This window comes from Macaca thibetana, chromosome 13, assembly GCF_024542745.1.
Source record: "Macaca thibetana thibetana isolate TM-01 chromosome 13, ASM2454274v1, whole genome shotgun sequence".
NCBI classification, from domain to species: domain Eukaryota; kingdom Metazoa; phylum Chordata; class Mammalia; order Primates; family Cercopithecidae; genus Macaca; species Macaca thibetana.
Window position 1 is genome coordinate 42449671 of NC_065590.1, and position 16545 is coordinate 42466215.

The window sequence follows — 16545 nt, forward strand, 5'->3', positions numbered from 1 at the left end:
GCTGGGATTACAGGCTTGAGCCACCGTGCCTGGCCCCAGCTGCTTTTTCTTTAAAGCAAGTTTAGAAAAGAAAAAGAATCCTCCAAAGGTGCATTTTACAAACAGTTATATATGCTAATATTAGTAAGATAAAAATTTTCAATCTAAAACAAAACAGTATCTGTAATTAATGAAATATTTTAAAAGTCCTGCGATCAGTATTTGATGGGATTTATGAGTTCAAAAAAGATCTATTTATACCCTTCAGATTCCAACACTAAACGTCTCTTATATAGCATGACACAGAAGTATATTTTAAGATGATTTTACAGAATAAATGCAGTAATGATAAATACATGCAGAGAGATTTTTGTACTTACCAATCCTGCTGCATACATGGGCACTATAACAGGCTGCTTCTTATTGCCCGTGAAGAGCTACACACACGTGTTAGACAGACAGAAAGAACATATATTTAGAGAATAATCCATCATACAATGAAACAGTTTCCAAATATGCTTGCGATGTTTTATTACATATATTGGGAATAATAAATTGATGAAACTTAAAAATTGCCCATATGGGGTTATTTTATCTCCCAGTCCAATTCCTTCATTTTATATTTAAGAAAAACTACTAAAACAATTTTTTCTAAAAATAAGTATTGAAGAAAAATTTAGGTAGATTGATGTTTAAAAGTCAGCACATGCAATATAAAGGAACATTTAAACCAAATATTTATTTTCTGAGGAACTAGCTTACCACAGCTTAAACAGAAGTATAACAGAATTTTAAAACACCCACAGGTTGATTAAAAGATTTTTCAAGGTACTAACAAACTCACAATGTTTCGGGTGTCTATTCCCAAGGAGCACAAAAGCTTCTTGTTGCTATGGGAGCCGCCCCACTGGTATCTCAAGCCATGTGCATCATGGATATCCTGTAGCTCAGTCCACACATCTAGCAATTCCCTGCAAAGGCCATGATGAAGCCATCAACAATAGGTTGCTCAATAACTTTCACCATGAGTTCTACTTACAATATGGCTGTGACATGTTACACATTCCAATTATTCTTGGGTCCAACGTAAGTATATAACTATTTGAATGAAATCAAGAGCCAACACTTACAGTCACTAGAAAAATAACTAAGTGAGGCCAGGCATGGTGGCTCATGCCTGTAATTCCAGCACTTCAGGAGGCTGAGGCAGGCGGATCACCTGAGGTCAGGAGTTCTAGACCAGCCTGGCCAACATGGTGAAACCCCATCTCTACTAAAAAATACAAAAAATTAGCCAGACATGGTGGTGGGCACCTGCAATCCCAGCTACTCAGGAGGCCAAGGCAGGAGAATCGCTTGACCCAGGAGGAAGAGGTTGCAGTGAGCCAAGATCACTCCAGCCTGGGCAACAGAGTGAGACTCTGTCTCAAAGAAAAAAAGATATTTCATTGTGAAATTTCAGAACATCAGCAACAAAGAGATCTTAAACTATAAATTTAATGTGAGAGTAGAATAAAATTTTACCTCCCATCTATCTTTTTTTCTCAGAAGGCTGTTGGAGGATGTGCTCCACCAAAATGGGATCTAAGTGAAGGGAAGTCCCAAGACAACATATGTGTAAGCCCAGACTGAAACCATTCTAGATGGGAGCAGAATAAGGGGTTGGATCACAAGTGTATGAACAAGCTCTCAAAGGGTAGGGAAACACTAATGAAAAAGAGAAGCCCAGGAAGAAGTTGTACTATAAAGAAAACAGTGGCTTAAGAGTAAACAATATATACATGATTATAATAATGAAAATGCCAAATAAGAAATTAACCAAAAACTGATATATGGGGAAGATGAGGGGAGAATAGCAGAGGTAAGATCTAAATTTTCAGTTACCATTCTAAGAAGTCAAAAAATAATATATAACATCAATTGATTAGAATATTGATTTAGAAATATAAAAACAAACAGCTCAAAAGAAAAGAGGCAGGGAGTTTAGGTTTTGACACAATGTTTTTGAGCCTTAATTTTTTTTTATTTTTTATTTTTTGGAGATAGAGTCTTGCTCTGTCACTCAGGCTGGAGTGCAATGATCTTGGCTCACTGCAACCTCCATCTTCTGGGTTCAAGTGATTCTTGTGCTTCAGCCTCAATCCCAAATAGCTGGGATTACAGGCATGTGCCACCACACCCTACTAATTTTTTTGTATTTTTTAATAGGGACAGGGTTTCACCATGTTGGTTAGGCTGGTCTCAAACTCCTGACCTCAGGTGATCCACTGCGCCCGGCCTGAACCTTAATGTTTTAAGATAAACTTATAAATTAGAACTGCTGGCCGGGCGCGGTGGCTCAAGCCTGTAATCCCAGCACTTTGGGAGGCCGAGACGGGCGGATCACGAGGTCAGGAGATCGAGAGACGATCCCGGCTAACACGGTGAAACCCCGTCTCTACTAAAAAATACAAAAAAATAGCCGGGCGAGGTGGCGGGCGCCTGTAGTCCCAGCTACTCGGGAGGCTGAGGCAGGAGAATGGCGTAAACCCGGGAGGCGGAGCTTGCAGTGAGCTGAGATCCGGCCACTGCACTCCAGCCTGGGTGACAGAGCAAGACTCCGTCTCAAAAAAAAAAAAAAAAAAAAAAAAAAAAAAAAAAAAAAAAAAAGAACTGCTGAAAGTAACAAAAACACATGCTATCTAAACACTCTCTTCTACTTACCCACTTTCAGGTAAGGCCTCTCTTGTTTTTATTGGCAAAGTGCTTGTTTCCAGCAAGTGCTTCAGGGAAGTAACTTCCTCTTCAGCATCAGGGACAAGTATGGAAGGAAAACATGCTTCGAAAATTCGCTCCAGGCGGTTTAATAAAGCTGTCTGCATCAAGACACCCCCCAAAAGTTTATTTTCATTTAATTTTGATATCATAGTAATAGCATTAAAATGCAAACACATGCACACCCTGTCCACTACTGTAAGAACCATCACTCAGATACAGAAAACACTAAGTGAAAAGAACACAACTACTCATGAAACAATCACTCTAAATGATTAATTTAAATAATGATGATGAGCTACGTAGCTGGCAAGTAAAAGCAACGTGCCAAGCAATATACCTGCTACTTTACATGTAGTATCTTCATCTATTACAAAATTCTACAAAAAATAAATTACCCAATTCTACAGTGAGAAAGCAATCTCAATGTGTGAATAATCTGCCCAAAGCAAAACCCAAAAAACCCAGAGAGCATTTATATTCTTTCCACCACATTGGAATGTCTCTTACCACCACTCATCTACTCTAGATTTAGGAACAAAAAGATCGGATGCTTGTGAGAAGTATTATGCTATTATAGCTAAACAATCTTTTTTTTTGGACATAAACACGAATTTTGATAGCCTTTTGGAAATATTTTTGCTGCTAATAGTACAAAGCAAAGTAGGAAAGAATGTCTCAATTTTTACTGATAAAAAATTCAAAAAGCTCATTCATCATTTTGGTGATATATATTATCTTTTAGATATTCCATTTCTACTCGTCTTTGTTGCATGTCTATTTTTGAATAGAATACTACCTTTCTCCTAAGTAAAGCCTTCATATTCCCCAGAGTAGTTTCACCAAGAACAAACAGATAAATCTCTTGGCATTTTTTTTAACGTATTTTTATTAACTAAAACTTGTTGGATTTAGATCAACTTAGTTTTGGTACCACTAGGTTTACTATACATGTGTAACCTACAATAACATTTATTCCTATTTTCCTATTTCAGATACATGTAATATATTTTCCAACTTAGCCCAGTTTACCATGTAAACATCAACTACGAATACAAATTGTAAGTTAAAGCCTGCTGTAAGAGTAAGTTTACTATTGAATTGACAGACTGTATGAGCAAAATGCCACATCATGGTGGTACTTCCTGCCAAGTAACAAAAACAAGCTGATACTTGATTTCTGTTTTGTAATGTAGTGAGCACCCAAGAAAATTTAAAAAAAAAAAAAAAAAAAGGAAAAGGAAAAAATTTCACCTTTTCTGAATCCAAATCTCTTTTGGAAGCTGTATCAGAGTAAAAATTTAACACTGCATAATTAGTCTCAGGGTACTCTTTTGTAATTCTACAAAAGTTACATCATAATTATATTCATGTGTGTGATATTGGAAAAGGTTCTCACTATCAATTATGAACCCTAAGTAAAGGGTAGCCTCAAGATCCCAAGGCTTGTGAAACTTGAGTGCATCAAGGGGCCCTTGCTCTCACTTGCCTCAACAGAGGGAACGAACAGACATTATTTTCAAAGAGATCAGATAACCACCTAATTGGATACATGATTGGCTCCTCCTGGGCAGGGAAGATAAACAAAAAACTCACATATGACCAAATTTTATTTCTCTGTAAATTAAATCTTTCTTGTATCCTCTTTATCTTTTTAATGGGATAGGAAAAAAATGTTTACCACAGGAAGAAAAGAAATGACCCTAAAACACATCCAACCACTTGGGCAATGTTACACATAACTGCCAGGTGTCAAGACACCAGCAAAATTCTCAAATGAGTGGAATGAAGCTGAAGCAAAGAAACATTACCTAATTGCCTCAATTTTTACTTCTTCTTCAGCCTTTTCCCATAAAGGATATAAGTTGAATGGAAATTTCTAAAGAAAGTTTCATATATGTTTAGGATCAGATATTACATTAGATTGCTTCAAATCTTATGTTGAATAAGATAAAGCAGGAGATTAGCAATCTTATCTTTAGAGAGCCAGACAGTAAATACATTGGGCCTTGTAGGCCATTCGTAAAGGAATAAGCATGGGTATGTTCCAGTGAAACTTATTTACAAAAACAGGCGGCAGGACAGATTCATTCTGTGGGTCATGGTTTGACCCTTGAGATAGAGCTGTAAATAATAAATAACCAGCATCCATTAACAGCATTGCCCAACTTTTTTTTTTTTTTGAGATGGTCTCACTCTGTCACCCAGGCTGGAGTGCAGTGGCGCAATCTCGGCTCACTGCAAGCTCCGCCTCCCGGGTTCACACCATTCTCCTGCCTCAGCCTCCCAAGTAGCTGGGACTACAGGTGCCCACTACCACGCCCCGCTAATTTTTTATTTTTAGTAGACAGGGTTTCACCATGTTAGCCAGGATGGTCTCAATCTCTTGACCTGGTGATCTGCCCGCCTCGGCCTCTCAAAGTGCTGGGATTACAGGCGTGAGCCACTGTGCCCAGCCCAAAGATTTTTATTAAAATTAAATTTGCTCTGACATTTTACTTTTAAAAGTGTATCAATTTCCGGCCAGGTGCAGTGTCTCACGCCTGTAATCCCAGCACTTTGGGAAGCCGAGGCAGGTGGATTGCTTGAGGTCAGGAGTTTGAAACCAGCCTGGCCAACGTGGTGAAACCCCATCTCTACTAAAAATACAAAAATTAGCAGGGCATGGTGATACACACCTGTAGTCCCAGCTACTCAGGAGGTTGCGGCATGAGAATCGCTTGAACCAGGCAGGTGGAGGTGGCAGTGAGCTGAGATCGTGCCACTGTAGTCCAGCCTGGGTGATAGAGCAAGACTTGGTCTCAAAAAAAAGTATATCAATTTCCATAAGACCAGTTTGGTGGTAAGGGCATCCTGTAACGAGTTTCTCACCATTATCTTGTTCTTGGTAATAAATAAGGCCAAATTTAACTTACTATTAGTTAATTCCAGTAAGTAAATGACTGGTATAACACTTCAATAGAGGGCTATAGATCCAGGGGCTAAGACTCCAGTTTCTACATTTATTTTTATTTTTATTTTTTTGAGACAGAGTCTTACTCTGTCACCAAGGCTGGAGTGTAGTGGTGCGATCTCAGCTCACTGTAACCTTGGCCTCCCAGGTTCAAGCGACTCTGCTGCCTTAGTCTCCCAAGTAACTGGGATTACAGGTGCCCACCACTGTTTCTGCCCAGTTTCTGCATTTATAATCTGGAGATATCAGGGTCTATCTACCTCATGAGGTGGACGATAATTTAGAGGATTAAATACTTGGCACCCAGGGTGTCAGAGGTGGCAGTTTTTATCATTACTACTGTTATTATACAGATGATACATATAGACACAGGTGGCTTGCCAGGGAATTAAATAAATGAGTCTCAAAACTAGAATCAAAGCTCACTAAGAATATTTCTCTACCATGATTTAGCATTCTAAATCACTATGAAAATACTTATCTCAATTTATCAATTTCTACACATTATAACAAGAAATTAATCCAAGTATTGTGCATCCTTCCCAAGGTCATCCCTGTTGAGTTGGGAGGAAAAAAAAAGTACCCAGTTTTTAAGTATCTATTTTTAAGAGTCTCATATAAATGAAACCTGCTATGGTTACTCCTTGTAGAGTTTACATTTTGGATATTGGTGGTTGGCTTATTGGTATTATGACTTAAATCTTGATTGCATTATGAAACACAAAATGTGTAAACCACACATTAGGCATTAAGAATACTTTGCTTCTCAGCCAGGCACGGTGGCTCACGCCTGTAATCCCAGCACTTTGGGAGGCCGAGGCGGGCGGATCACGAGGTCAGGAGTTCAAGACCAGCCTGACCAACATTGTGAAACCCCGTCTCTACTAAAAATACAAAAAAATAGCTGGGTGTGGTGGTGGGTGCCTATAATCCCAGCTATGTGGGAGGCCGAGGCAAGGAGAATCGCTTGAACCTGGGAGGTGGAAGCGCAAGACTCCATCTCAAAAAGAGTACTTTGCTTCCTAAGAAGCAAAATAAAGTTAAACATGCAAAAATGTGATGTAACACAGTCCAAATAACTTGGTAAGTAGAACAGTTACAAGAATATAACTAATATAATACTCAGAAGAAGAGAAGTTAAAATAACCTACCACAAGAACAGTTTCTCTTATGACCAGACAGGTTTTTTTCAGGAAACAGATTTTCCCAAACAGATTGTTAATCAGACACTACTTTTTTAAAAAGAAATCATTGTTATTTTGAACATAAAATTTGAGCACTTGGGATAAAAGGTGTATCAAAACTGTGAGAGTGGCAAAGGTTTCAAGTTTGTTTTTCAAAAATTTTTTTGGGGGGTACATATATTATTTTAATCTGTTTTAAATTACAATCATCCTCTCTATCAGCCAAGGATAGTTTAACATATGCATATAAATTAGTGGTAAAATTCAGTATCACATCAAAACTCAAGTTAAAGTAAAATATTAAACTTGGATTTCTTCTTATGAGTAAAAAGGTACTTTGCTTATATTACCCTGCTTGTGTGAACTCCTATTTCAATACAGAGTACATGTAGCCATAATGGGAAATCTACTGGTTTTGATTAGGTGGGGGCACAACACAAATCTTCAAACTCCTTGTAGCAGATTAATGCAGAAAAAGGTTGCATCAAACAGTGACATTAACATATTACAGTACATGTGGACTTGAATTAGATGTAAAATTCCAAAAAATAGATACTTTATTATTTAGAATTGGTGAAGTGAGACTGGCTGAGCTCTAGTTTCCTTAGGCACATAAGGCAGTATAGGTAAAGCAAACAATATTATTTTAACCCAGATCAGGAAAGTGGGAGCCTAAATTCAGCAAAAGATCAAAAGATGTACCCTGAAACCTACTCAGAAACTGCAAAAGCTTGCTATGGTGCATCATAATTTTCATTCAATGTTCGCATAGTGCCTACCACGTGGCAGACATTATTCTAAATGCTTTATAAATTTTAGCTCATTTAAGTTTCAAAAGAACCATGTGAGGGAGGTAATAATATTATCTCCATTTCCTGGATGAGAAAATCAGAGCAGAAAGAGGTTAACTTTCCTGTGGTCACACGAATATTAAGTGGAGAGGCTGAGTTCCTACCCAGGAAGTATAGCTTCAGAGTAGGTGCTCCTAACCACTATATTATGTTGTCATCAAAGCGGTTCTAAGTCCATTTCTAAAAATTACAAGAGCTCTGAGGGCAGGGACTATGTCTTTTTCTTGAATTTCTAGTACCTAGGTTCCGGTACATACTTGGTATTAATGTGCACTAGTTTAAAAAAAACAAAAAACAAAAAACAAAAAACACTTTGCCTTCATTTAGGACTGCAGGGGGCATAATTGTTCTACTTATAAAAGTATATCTTATTGTAAGCCATCTAAATCATTTTTATACACAGGTTGGGCATATTTAAATAATTATAAGACATATAATAGCCAAATTTTGTCTTCTATATACCATACTATGCTTGATGCTCTACATGTATTTACTCCATGAATCTTCTAAGAGAAACTCCAGAGGTATTATTGTCTTCATATTATAGATGAAGAAACTATAGTTCAGGAAGATTCAGATAATTAACCATAGCCTTACTGGTGGTATAGTACACAGCGAGATTTGATCCAAAGTCTGACTGCAAAGCCTACATTCTTTTCACTAAACCATGTTTCCCCCACTTTTTGTGGTCTTTCAAAACATTTCCAGACATTATTAGATAAGGGATTTACCTGTTAAATGTGCAGTGATAACTATGCTTAAAGCAAATGACTTCATCGAACACTAAAATTCATCATTTTCAACAAAGTTAGTTGTTAATTCTTACTAAAGAGTCAGGGCTGCATTCTGAAAATGAGTAAATGCACACATACTTAGCATACTAAACATTTAGCTGATGTTACAATACTAACTAAACGTCAAATTAAAATAGTCTTTACACCAATTACTCGATTTTTTTTTTCTTTTTTAAGAGACAGTCTCACTCGCTCATTCAGGCTTCAGCGCAGCAGTGCCATCACAGCTCACTGCAGCTTTGAACTTCTGGGCTCAAGCGATTCTGTCACCACAACCCCTTGAGTAGCTAGGACCACAGGTGAACACCACCATGCATGGCTACTTTTTATTTTTTGTAGAGATGGGGTCTCACTATGTTGCCAAGGCTGGTCTTGAACTTCTACTTCCAAGCAATCCTCCCACCTTGGCCTTCCAAAGCACTAGGATTTCACATGTGGGCCACCACACCCAGCCCTGATTACTTTAATTTTAAATGCCATCATCTTCAAAGTATAAAGAGGAAAAATAGTCCTCAGTTTTCCTTTGAATATGGAATAAACTGGTGACTGGCTAGCTGAATGCCAGTTTATGTGACTCAGTCATGCCTTTTCATTCATATAAGTACCAGCTTCTAAGCTTGGCAAACAGTAGCACATCTGGCTATTAAACATTTCAAAAACTGGGGCTCTGATAAATGTAGGATTAAAAATCAAATGCTATTCAAGGCAGGTACCACACCCTCCTTTTTCATTTTCTCTATTAATGTCCAATGCTATGAAGCCAAGTAGCGGAGCTATGCTACTTACACAGAAGTATACTTACGCTTAGACGAGTTCGTACCTATCAAAAATCATTCTGAATGGAAACTAGCCCAAAGCAGGAGCTTTTGCTCTCAAAATAGCTTGATAGCTGAGTATACTGACAAGAGCCAGAACTAGGGGGCACTCTCACACAAATTTGCCTCCCTACTACTTTCTTCCCCCTCGCCCCCATCAAGATGGAGTCTTGCTCTGTTGCACAGGATGGAGTGCAGTGGCACGATCTCGGGTCACTGCAACCTCCGCCTCCCAGGTTCAAGTGATCTCCTGCCTCAGCCTCCTGAATAGCTCGAATTACAGCCGCACACCACCATGCCTGCCTGGCTAACTTTTGTGGTTTTAGTAGAGATGGGGTTTCACCATGTTGGCCAGGCTGGTCTTGAACTCCTGACCTCAAGTGATCCATCCGCCTTGGCTTCCCAAAGTGCTGGGATTACAGGCATGAGTCACCATGCCCGGCCCTTCCATATTACTTTCTACTGTTAATCAAAAAACATATTTTATGGAGAAAGGGCTCACGAAAGTCGTAATGCATCCTTGGCTATACCACATCTTCAAAGGTACACTTGCTTTTATAGCTTTTTCCTCTTTCCCAATTTTCTCATTTCTTATATATTCATTTTCCTATCAGGGTCCTTCATTACCTTGAATGTCTTTATAATTATTTTTTTAAACCAGATTTGGTTTCTGGGAAAGCAAAAAATGATTACACAATGGTTTAATTCATCAATGGGGCAAAGCTTCAAGTATGAATGGACAACTTTTGCTCATTCCCAGTTCTGTCATGTCTTTATGTCTGGGGGTAGAGGAATAAAGTCCCAGGGTACATAAGCAGCCATTTCACTTTATCCATTGGTGCAAGTAAGCCATTTTATCTAATGCACACCTTCTCAACTGGCATGTTTTAGTCACAAACAGGTTAGTCTTCCAAACATCCTGAAAGTTATATATGGATGTAAGGTGTTCCCTCTTGTGATGGTTACATTTATGTGTCAACTTGACTGGGCCATGGGTACCCAGACATTTGTTCAAACATTATTCTGGGGCAGAGCACGGTGGCTCATGCCTATAATCCCAGTACTCTAGGAGGCTGAGGCAGGCAGATTGCTTGAGCCCAGGAGTTGAAGACCATCTGGGCAACATGGCAAAATCCCATTTCTATAAAAAAAAATACAAAAATTAGCCAGGTGTGGTAGCACACGCCTGTAGTCTCAGCTACTAGAGAGGCTGAGGTGGAGGCTGCAGTAAGCAGAGATCATGCCAGTACACTCCAGCCTGGGCAACAGAATGGGACCCTGTCTCAAAAACAAACAAACCAAAAAATGCCAAAACACGTTATTCTGGCAGTACCTTTGAATTGGTAATCTCACTAACGCAGACTGCCCTCCCTAATGTGGGTGGGCCTCATCCAATCAGCTGACGACCTGAAAAGAACAAAAAGGCTAAGGAACTTCTGCTTGATTTTGAGTTGGTACTTCAGTTGGACTTGAACTAAAAAATCAGCTCTTTTTGGATCTTAAGCTTGCTGGCTTCTGGGCTGGAACTTACACCACTGCTCTCCTGGTTCTTAGGCCTTTGGACTCAAGACTGGAACTACACCATCAGCTCTTGGGTCTCCAGCTTACACACTGTGGCTTTTGGAACTTCTCAATTTCCAATACTCAATCTCTCTCTCTCTCTACTACCTCCACTCCTACCTCCCTTCCATCCTTCCCTCCCTAACCTCCACACATACCCTATTGGTTCTGTTTATCTGGAACTGTAACTAATACACCTCTATTTTATAAAAGACTACACCTGAGTGTAAAGAGATTAAGTGTATTGCAAGTCTCATTCAGCTTTCCAGAGAGGTGTATATAGGAGCCTAGACTCTGGTTCTTATGCCACTCAAATGCCTATCTCCTTAAAGGACAGCAGGTCCTTGAATAACGTCATTTTGTTGTAATGTTAATGAGAAAAACAACTGATTCCTGGCTGCAGCCACTATCTGTGTGGAGTTTGCACATTTTCCCCATGTCCACATGGGTTTTTTCCTGGGTATTCCAGTTTCCCCATAGATCCTAAAGACATGCACATTAGATTGTCTAAATTGTTCCAGTCTGAGTGAGTGCTGGTGTATGTGTATGAGTGTGCTCTGCAATGGAATGACATCCAGGCCAGGAATAGTTTCAGCCTTGTACCCTGAGCTGGAGGGATAGGCTTTGGTCACCGGTGACCCTGAGCTGGAATAAGTAGATTGCAAAAAGAATAAATTATAAAATAAACATTCATGAAGTCTACACTAATCATACAAATGCACAGCAATAAATGATGCAGTATGAAAGTGCCCAGTGAGTCTGCCAGATTTGTGATTGTTTTTGAATTGTATGGTGGTAGGAGATGCTCCTTAGATCATTTTTGCTTCGCAAACATTTATCCCTTGATTTTACCCAGCACCACTACAAGTGGTGTCACTCACTGATTCACCAAAAACTGGGTACGTAATTATGTTTGTTTTTAGTAATCTTTTTAAAATGTAAGTATAGCTCACATTTATTTAAATGTTTAATATTAGAAGTGCTTTGTGTCTTTATTTAGAAGTTCAGCGATGTTTCTGTGACCAGAAAGATGCCATAGAAACTTAACTCTTGTTTATATCAGTTAGCCTACAGTAAAATTGGTTTTGTTATATGTCCTTTCCCTTAAAGTTGCAGTTTCCAAGACCCTATCAAGGATATTAAGTAATGACTTAAGTATTTTATATTTAAGGTAACTCTTGATATTCCTTCAACTTATTTCCAGTTAGTTTTCCTTTTTTGCTTAGGGACAGAAGTTGATTAATATCAACAGTTTTAATATTGATAGCATTAGGTTTCACACTCAGGTAGAAGTTTAGAAGAAACATTAAAATCCACTGGGTAATTTAATTTTCCATTTAAGAGGATATCTTAAACTGCATCACCATTAAATATTAAGTAAGCTATCAAGTACAATCTACAACTGTATACTTACCAATCCCCAACTTCAAGCTCTATGAAGAGTGAGCAGCTGTAATATTCCCCATGATTTACACATGATTTTTCCTTTCTGCACAGTTTCTGAACAAACCTAATAAAGCATTTCTATTTTGAAATTAAACACCAGATAGTCAAATTTTCTGAGGAAAAAATAGCAAAAGGAAATTCTATCCAAATAAGTAAGCAAAGATCTATAAGGAAGGCTAAAGTCTCAAATCTTAATTCTCTTATTTTGTTGCTTACTTCTGTTTTCAGTTGTATGTTCCAATGTTCACAGGAGGGAAAACCTGCATAAATATTAGCTAGATGATTAAATAAGTGAAGATGAAAAGGAAGGATTGGTTATATTCAGTTTAAGAACGCTGAGTTTCTGTGCCTGTAATCATAGCTACTTGGGAGGCTGAGGCATAAGACTCGCTTGAACTCAGGAGGCGGAGGTTGCAGTGAGCCGAGATTGCATTGCTGCACTCCAGCCTGGGCGACAGAGCAAGATTCCATCTCAAAAACAAAACAAAACAAACCAGTAACTTAATCCTGAACTAACACAAGCCAAGGTATTAGTAATTCTCTTCTTTTTGGTGGCACTCGACTTTCAAAGCTCTCCAAACAAATCTTCAGCTAATAGCATTTTCCCTGTAGCATTATCAATTGGATGTCTAATAAAAAATAACTCATAGCCTCCTTTTCTATAGCCAATTAATATAAACAGATTACTTCCCTGTTACCTAAATTTCTAAATGATATCCAGAACAATATTTTAACATTTTACAAAAGCTCAGGGTTAAATGCAGTGCTTATGACATTTATTATCTCTTTTACCATATATCTGTGAAACAAGCATCTTGGTTATTTCAATCAAGATTTCTTTCTGAAACAAAAGAGTTTTGTTTTTTTTTTCTTAAAAAGAAAATTTCCATCGGGCACAGTGGCTTATGCCTGTAATCCCAGCACTTTGGGAGGCCGAGGTGGGTGGATCACGAGGTCAGGTGATCGAGACCATCCTGGCTAACACAGTGAAACCCTGTCTCTACTAAAAATACAGAAAATTTCCTGGCTTCCCAGGATAGAAAAAAAAAAAAAGGTTAAAATAACATTCATAAAAAAGGACTGCTTTGAAATGTAAGGAAGGTTTTGTTGTTGTTGTTGGCATTTTGTTGTTTTAAATCTTTAGCCAAAAAGTGAAGACTTCATTCTCATTTGTATAATGGAGATACCAGTACTTACCTTCTCTACAATTTATACGAATGTTAACAAAAGAATGAAACAGGCTGGGCGCTGTGGCTCATGCCTGTAATCCCAGCACTTTGGGAGGCCGAGGTGGGCGGATCACGAGGTCAGGAGATCGAGACCATCCTGGCTAACATTGTGAAACCTTGTCTCTACTAAAAATACAAAAAATTAGCCGGGCATGGTGGCGGGCGCCTGTAGTCCCAGCTACCCGGGAGGCTGAGGCAGGAGAATGGTGTGAACCCGGGATGTGCAGCTTGCAGTGAGCGGAGATCGCGCCACTGCACTCCAGCCTGGGCGACAGAGTGAGACTCCGCCTCAAAAAAAAAAAAAAAAAAAGAATGAAATATATTAAACTTTAGGTTCTCAGAAAAAATTATTCACTGAAGGGAGAAGGTACCCATTTCTTAATAATGTTCATGTATGGCTTTTACATCAAAGCTTGAACCCACTGAGACTTGCTGGACCCACAGCTGAGAATTAGACTAAGAACATTTTTTTAATTTCGAAAGAATTCTTGCTTGACTTTCCCCTACCTAAGTAACAAATTATTGCACTAACCTCAAGGAAGACATATTTATTAACATTTTAAGATATCTTTTTGGTGGGCTAAAAATAGGAAAGTGCTAAGAAATGGGGACCTGGACAATGTCACATACCAAATAGTGAAAAGTGGAAGAAATCTGAAATGACCAACTATACCATTTGTCTGACTTCACAAAAGAAAGATTTGTTTTCCATGCTTGCTTAATCAAACAAATTAAATCAAATTGCCATGTTTAATTTAATTAAGCTCTGAATTCTGAAACGCTCACATTCTGTCAAAGCAAAATTCGGACAAAACCACTTGATGGCATTTTGTTCGGGACACTTGTGGCATCCAGGTAAGATTGAACAGGAATAAATCATTTCAACTTTCACCACTAAAAAACTTATAATGGTTACTGTTATTAATATGTGAGGAGGCCGGGCACGGTGGCTCACACCTATAATCCCAGCACTCTAGGAGGCCGAGCTGGGTGGATCACCTGAGGTCTAGGAGTTTGAGACCAGCCTGGCCAATATGGTGACACCCCATCTCCAGTAAAAGTACAAAAATTAGCTGGGTGTAGTGGTGCGGGCCTGTAGTCCCAGCTACTTGGGAGGCTGAGGCAGCAGAACTGCTTGAACCCAGGAGGCGGAGGCTGCAGTGAGCTGAGATCGTGCCACTGCACTCCAGCCTGGGCGACACAGCAAGATTCTGTCTCAAAAAAAAAAGGAATTCTGTGCTTGTTTGGAACACTGTCCGGAGCTACTAGGGAAAACATTTTAAGAAAAATGCTAATAAATCTAATCCTCTCCAAAAGGGCTAAATTAATATACTCTTCCAGCAGAATCTGAAGCCCAAGAAAGAAAGTGCCGGCTGCAACTCTCCTTCACCAACAGCAGGGTAAGAATGAAAGTCTTGGTTCAATCTTTCTCCACTTCTGACTCAGTCACTTACTCAGCAGGGGTTACCCATTTCACTACTTCAACTTTCTTCCCAAAGTTCTTCTGGCCTCCTCCAGCAGTTTCTCTTTCCCGACATCCAAATTCTGTTCATTTTCCATAACCCATTAGCAAAAATAAAAGCGTGAGGCCTGAGCCAAACAAATCTAAGTCGTGCGTATATGTGTGTGTGTGTGTGTGTGTGTGTGTGTGTGTGTCAGAGTCTCTCTCTTGTAGCCCAGGCTGAAATGCAGTGGCATGATCTCGGCTCACTGCAGCCTCCACCTGCTGGGTTCAAGTTATTCTCCTGTCTCAGCCTCCTGAGTAGCTGGGATTACAGATGCATGCCACCACGCCTAGCTAATTTTCCAATTTTTAGTAGAGACAGGGTCTCACCATGTTGGCCAGGCAGGGCTAGAACTCCTGACCTCAAGTGATCCACCCACTTCGGCCTCCTAAAGTGCTGTGATTATAGGCATGAGCCACTGTGCCTGGCCTCAGAAACTCTTAATGTAACTTGCCACATCTATACAGTTTCTGTTTTATTTTTTATAAAAAAATAGAATCATACTATAAAATTCTTATTTTCTAGCAGATTGATTTCTTCACTCATTTAAAAATTTCCTTTTATCTTCACAAAAGTTCTCTGAAGTAGATATTATCTTCTTTGTATATACAGCTGAGTTCAGAAGTAACCTATCCAAAATTATAAGGCTTTTTAAGAGGCTGGGTCAAGATTCAAACTCAGATCTGTCAGATTTCATGAAGCCCACATGCTTTATTATCTCCTACATCCAGTTATCAAATTATACATAAATAACTTCAATCAACTTGTATGATGCAAGAAATTCCTACTTGAAGTGGTCACACTTTTAAAAATGCATTATCTGATGATGTTAAAAGTTCTAAGGCTACAAATTCAAGATCATCCAATACCAGTGTCACCCTATCCTCTAGTGAGATGAAACTAAATAGGGAAAGGGTTAGGTCAAAAGCAACAGTTCTCATTTAGCATCATAATTAGAACTAATGAGTTCACTTCTTGTTTAAAATGGCAAGGTTCTGCCTAAATAATGAATTACTCATTAGGAATAATACACATTAGTCAAACCATGTAATAATTGAATTAGCAAATTAAACTACCCAGACACAAAAGCCAACTAAAAAGCGATTAGCTATGCACACCAACTGGTAATACCATAGTTTCTCTAATATCTTACTGTGTCAAAGTTATCAAGGCAATGAAGTATAACTATTTCAATTACAAAGACTTTGGAAAGATTTCCAATTGAAAATGGTTTTCCTAGCAAAAGATAACTGGATAAAGTTTGTAGATTCTGAGTTTATTAATGGCATATTTAAAATAAGCTTGTGGATCAGGTGTTAGTTACATATATCAATTGTCAGTATAAGGCAGTGACATTCAAGGGAGTGCCCTCTTCCACACCCCTGGAGTTGAAAAAAGGTAAAATTTAGCACAGGGTACAACTCCGGACTGGGGAACAACCGAGATATCAAGCTACACCTCTAGGGGCTACTTTA

General features: G+C 38.8%; 1 protein-coding gene across 2 annotated transcripts in view; it reads right to left on the reverse strand.

Annotated features, from left to right (window-relative positions):
- AFTPH (aftiphilin) overlaps positions 1–16545 on the reverse strand; it is a 69696-nt gene that overhangs the window by 23154 nt on the left and 29997 nt on the right. For both annotated transcript variants that reach the window (XM_050754816.1, XM_050754815.1), the window contains exons 3-5: positions 2683–2834; positions 824–950; positions 360–416 (exon numbers count right to left, since the gene is read on the reverse strand). In XM_050754816.1, the coding sequence (XP_050610773.1) occupies positions 360–416; positions 824–950; positions 2683–2834 (336 nt within the window). The remainder of the gene's footprint in view (positions 1–359; positions 417–823; positions 951–2682; positions 2835–16545) is intronic.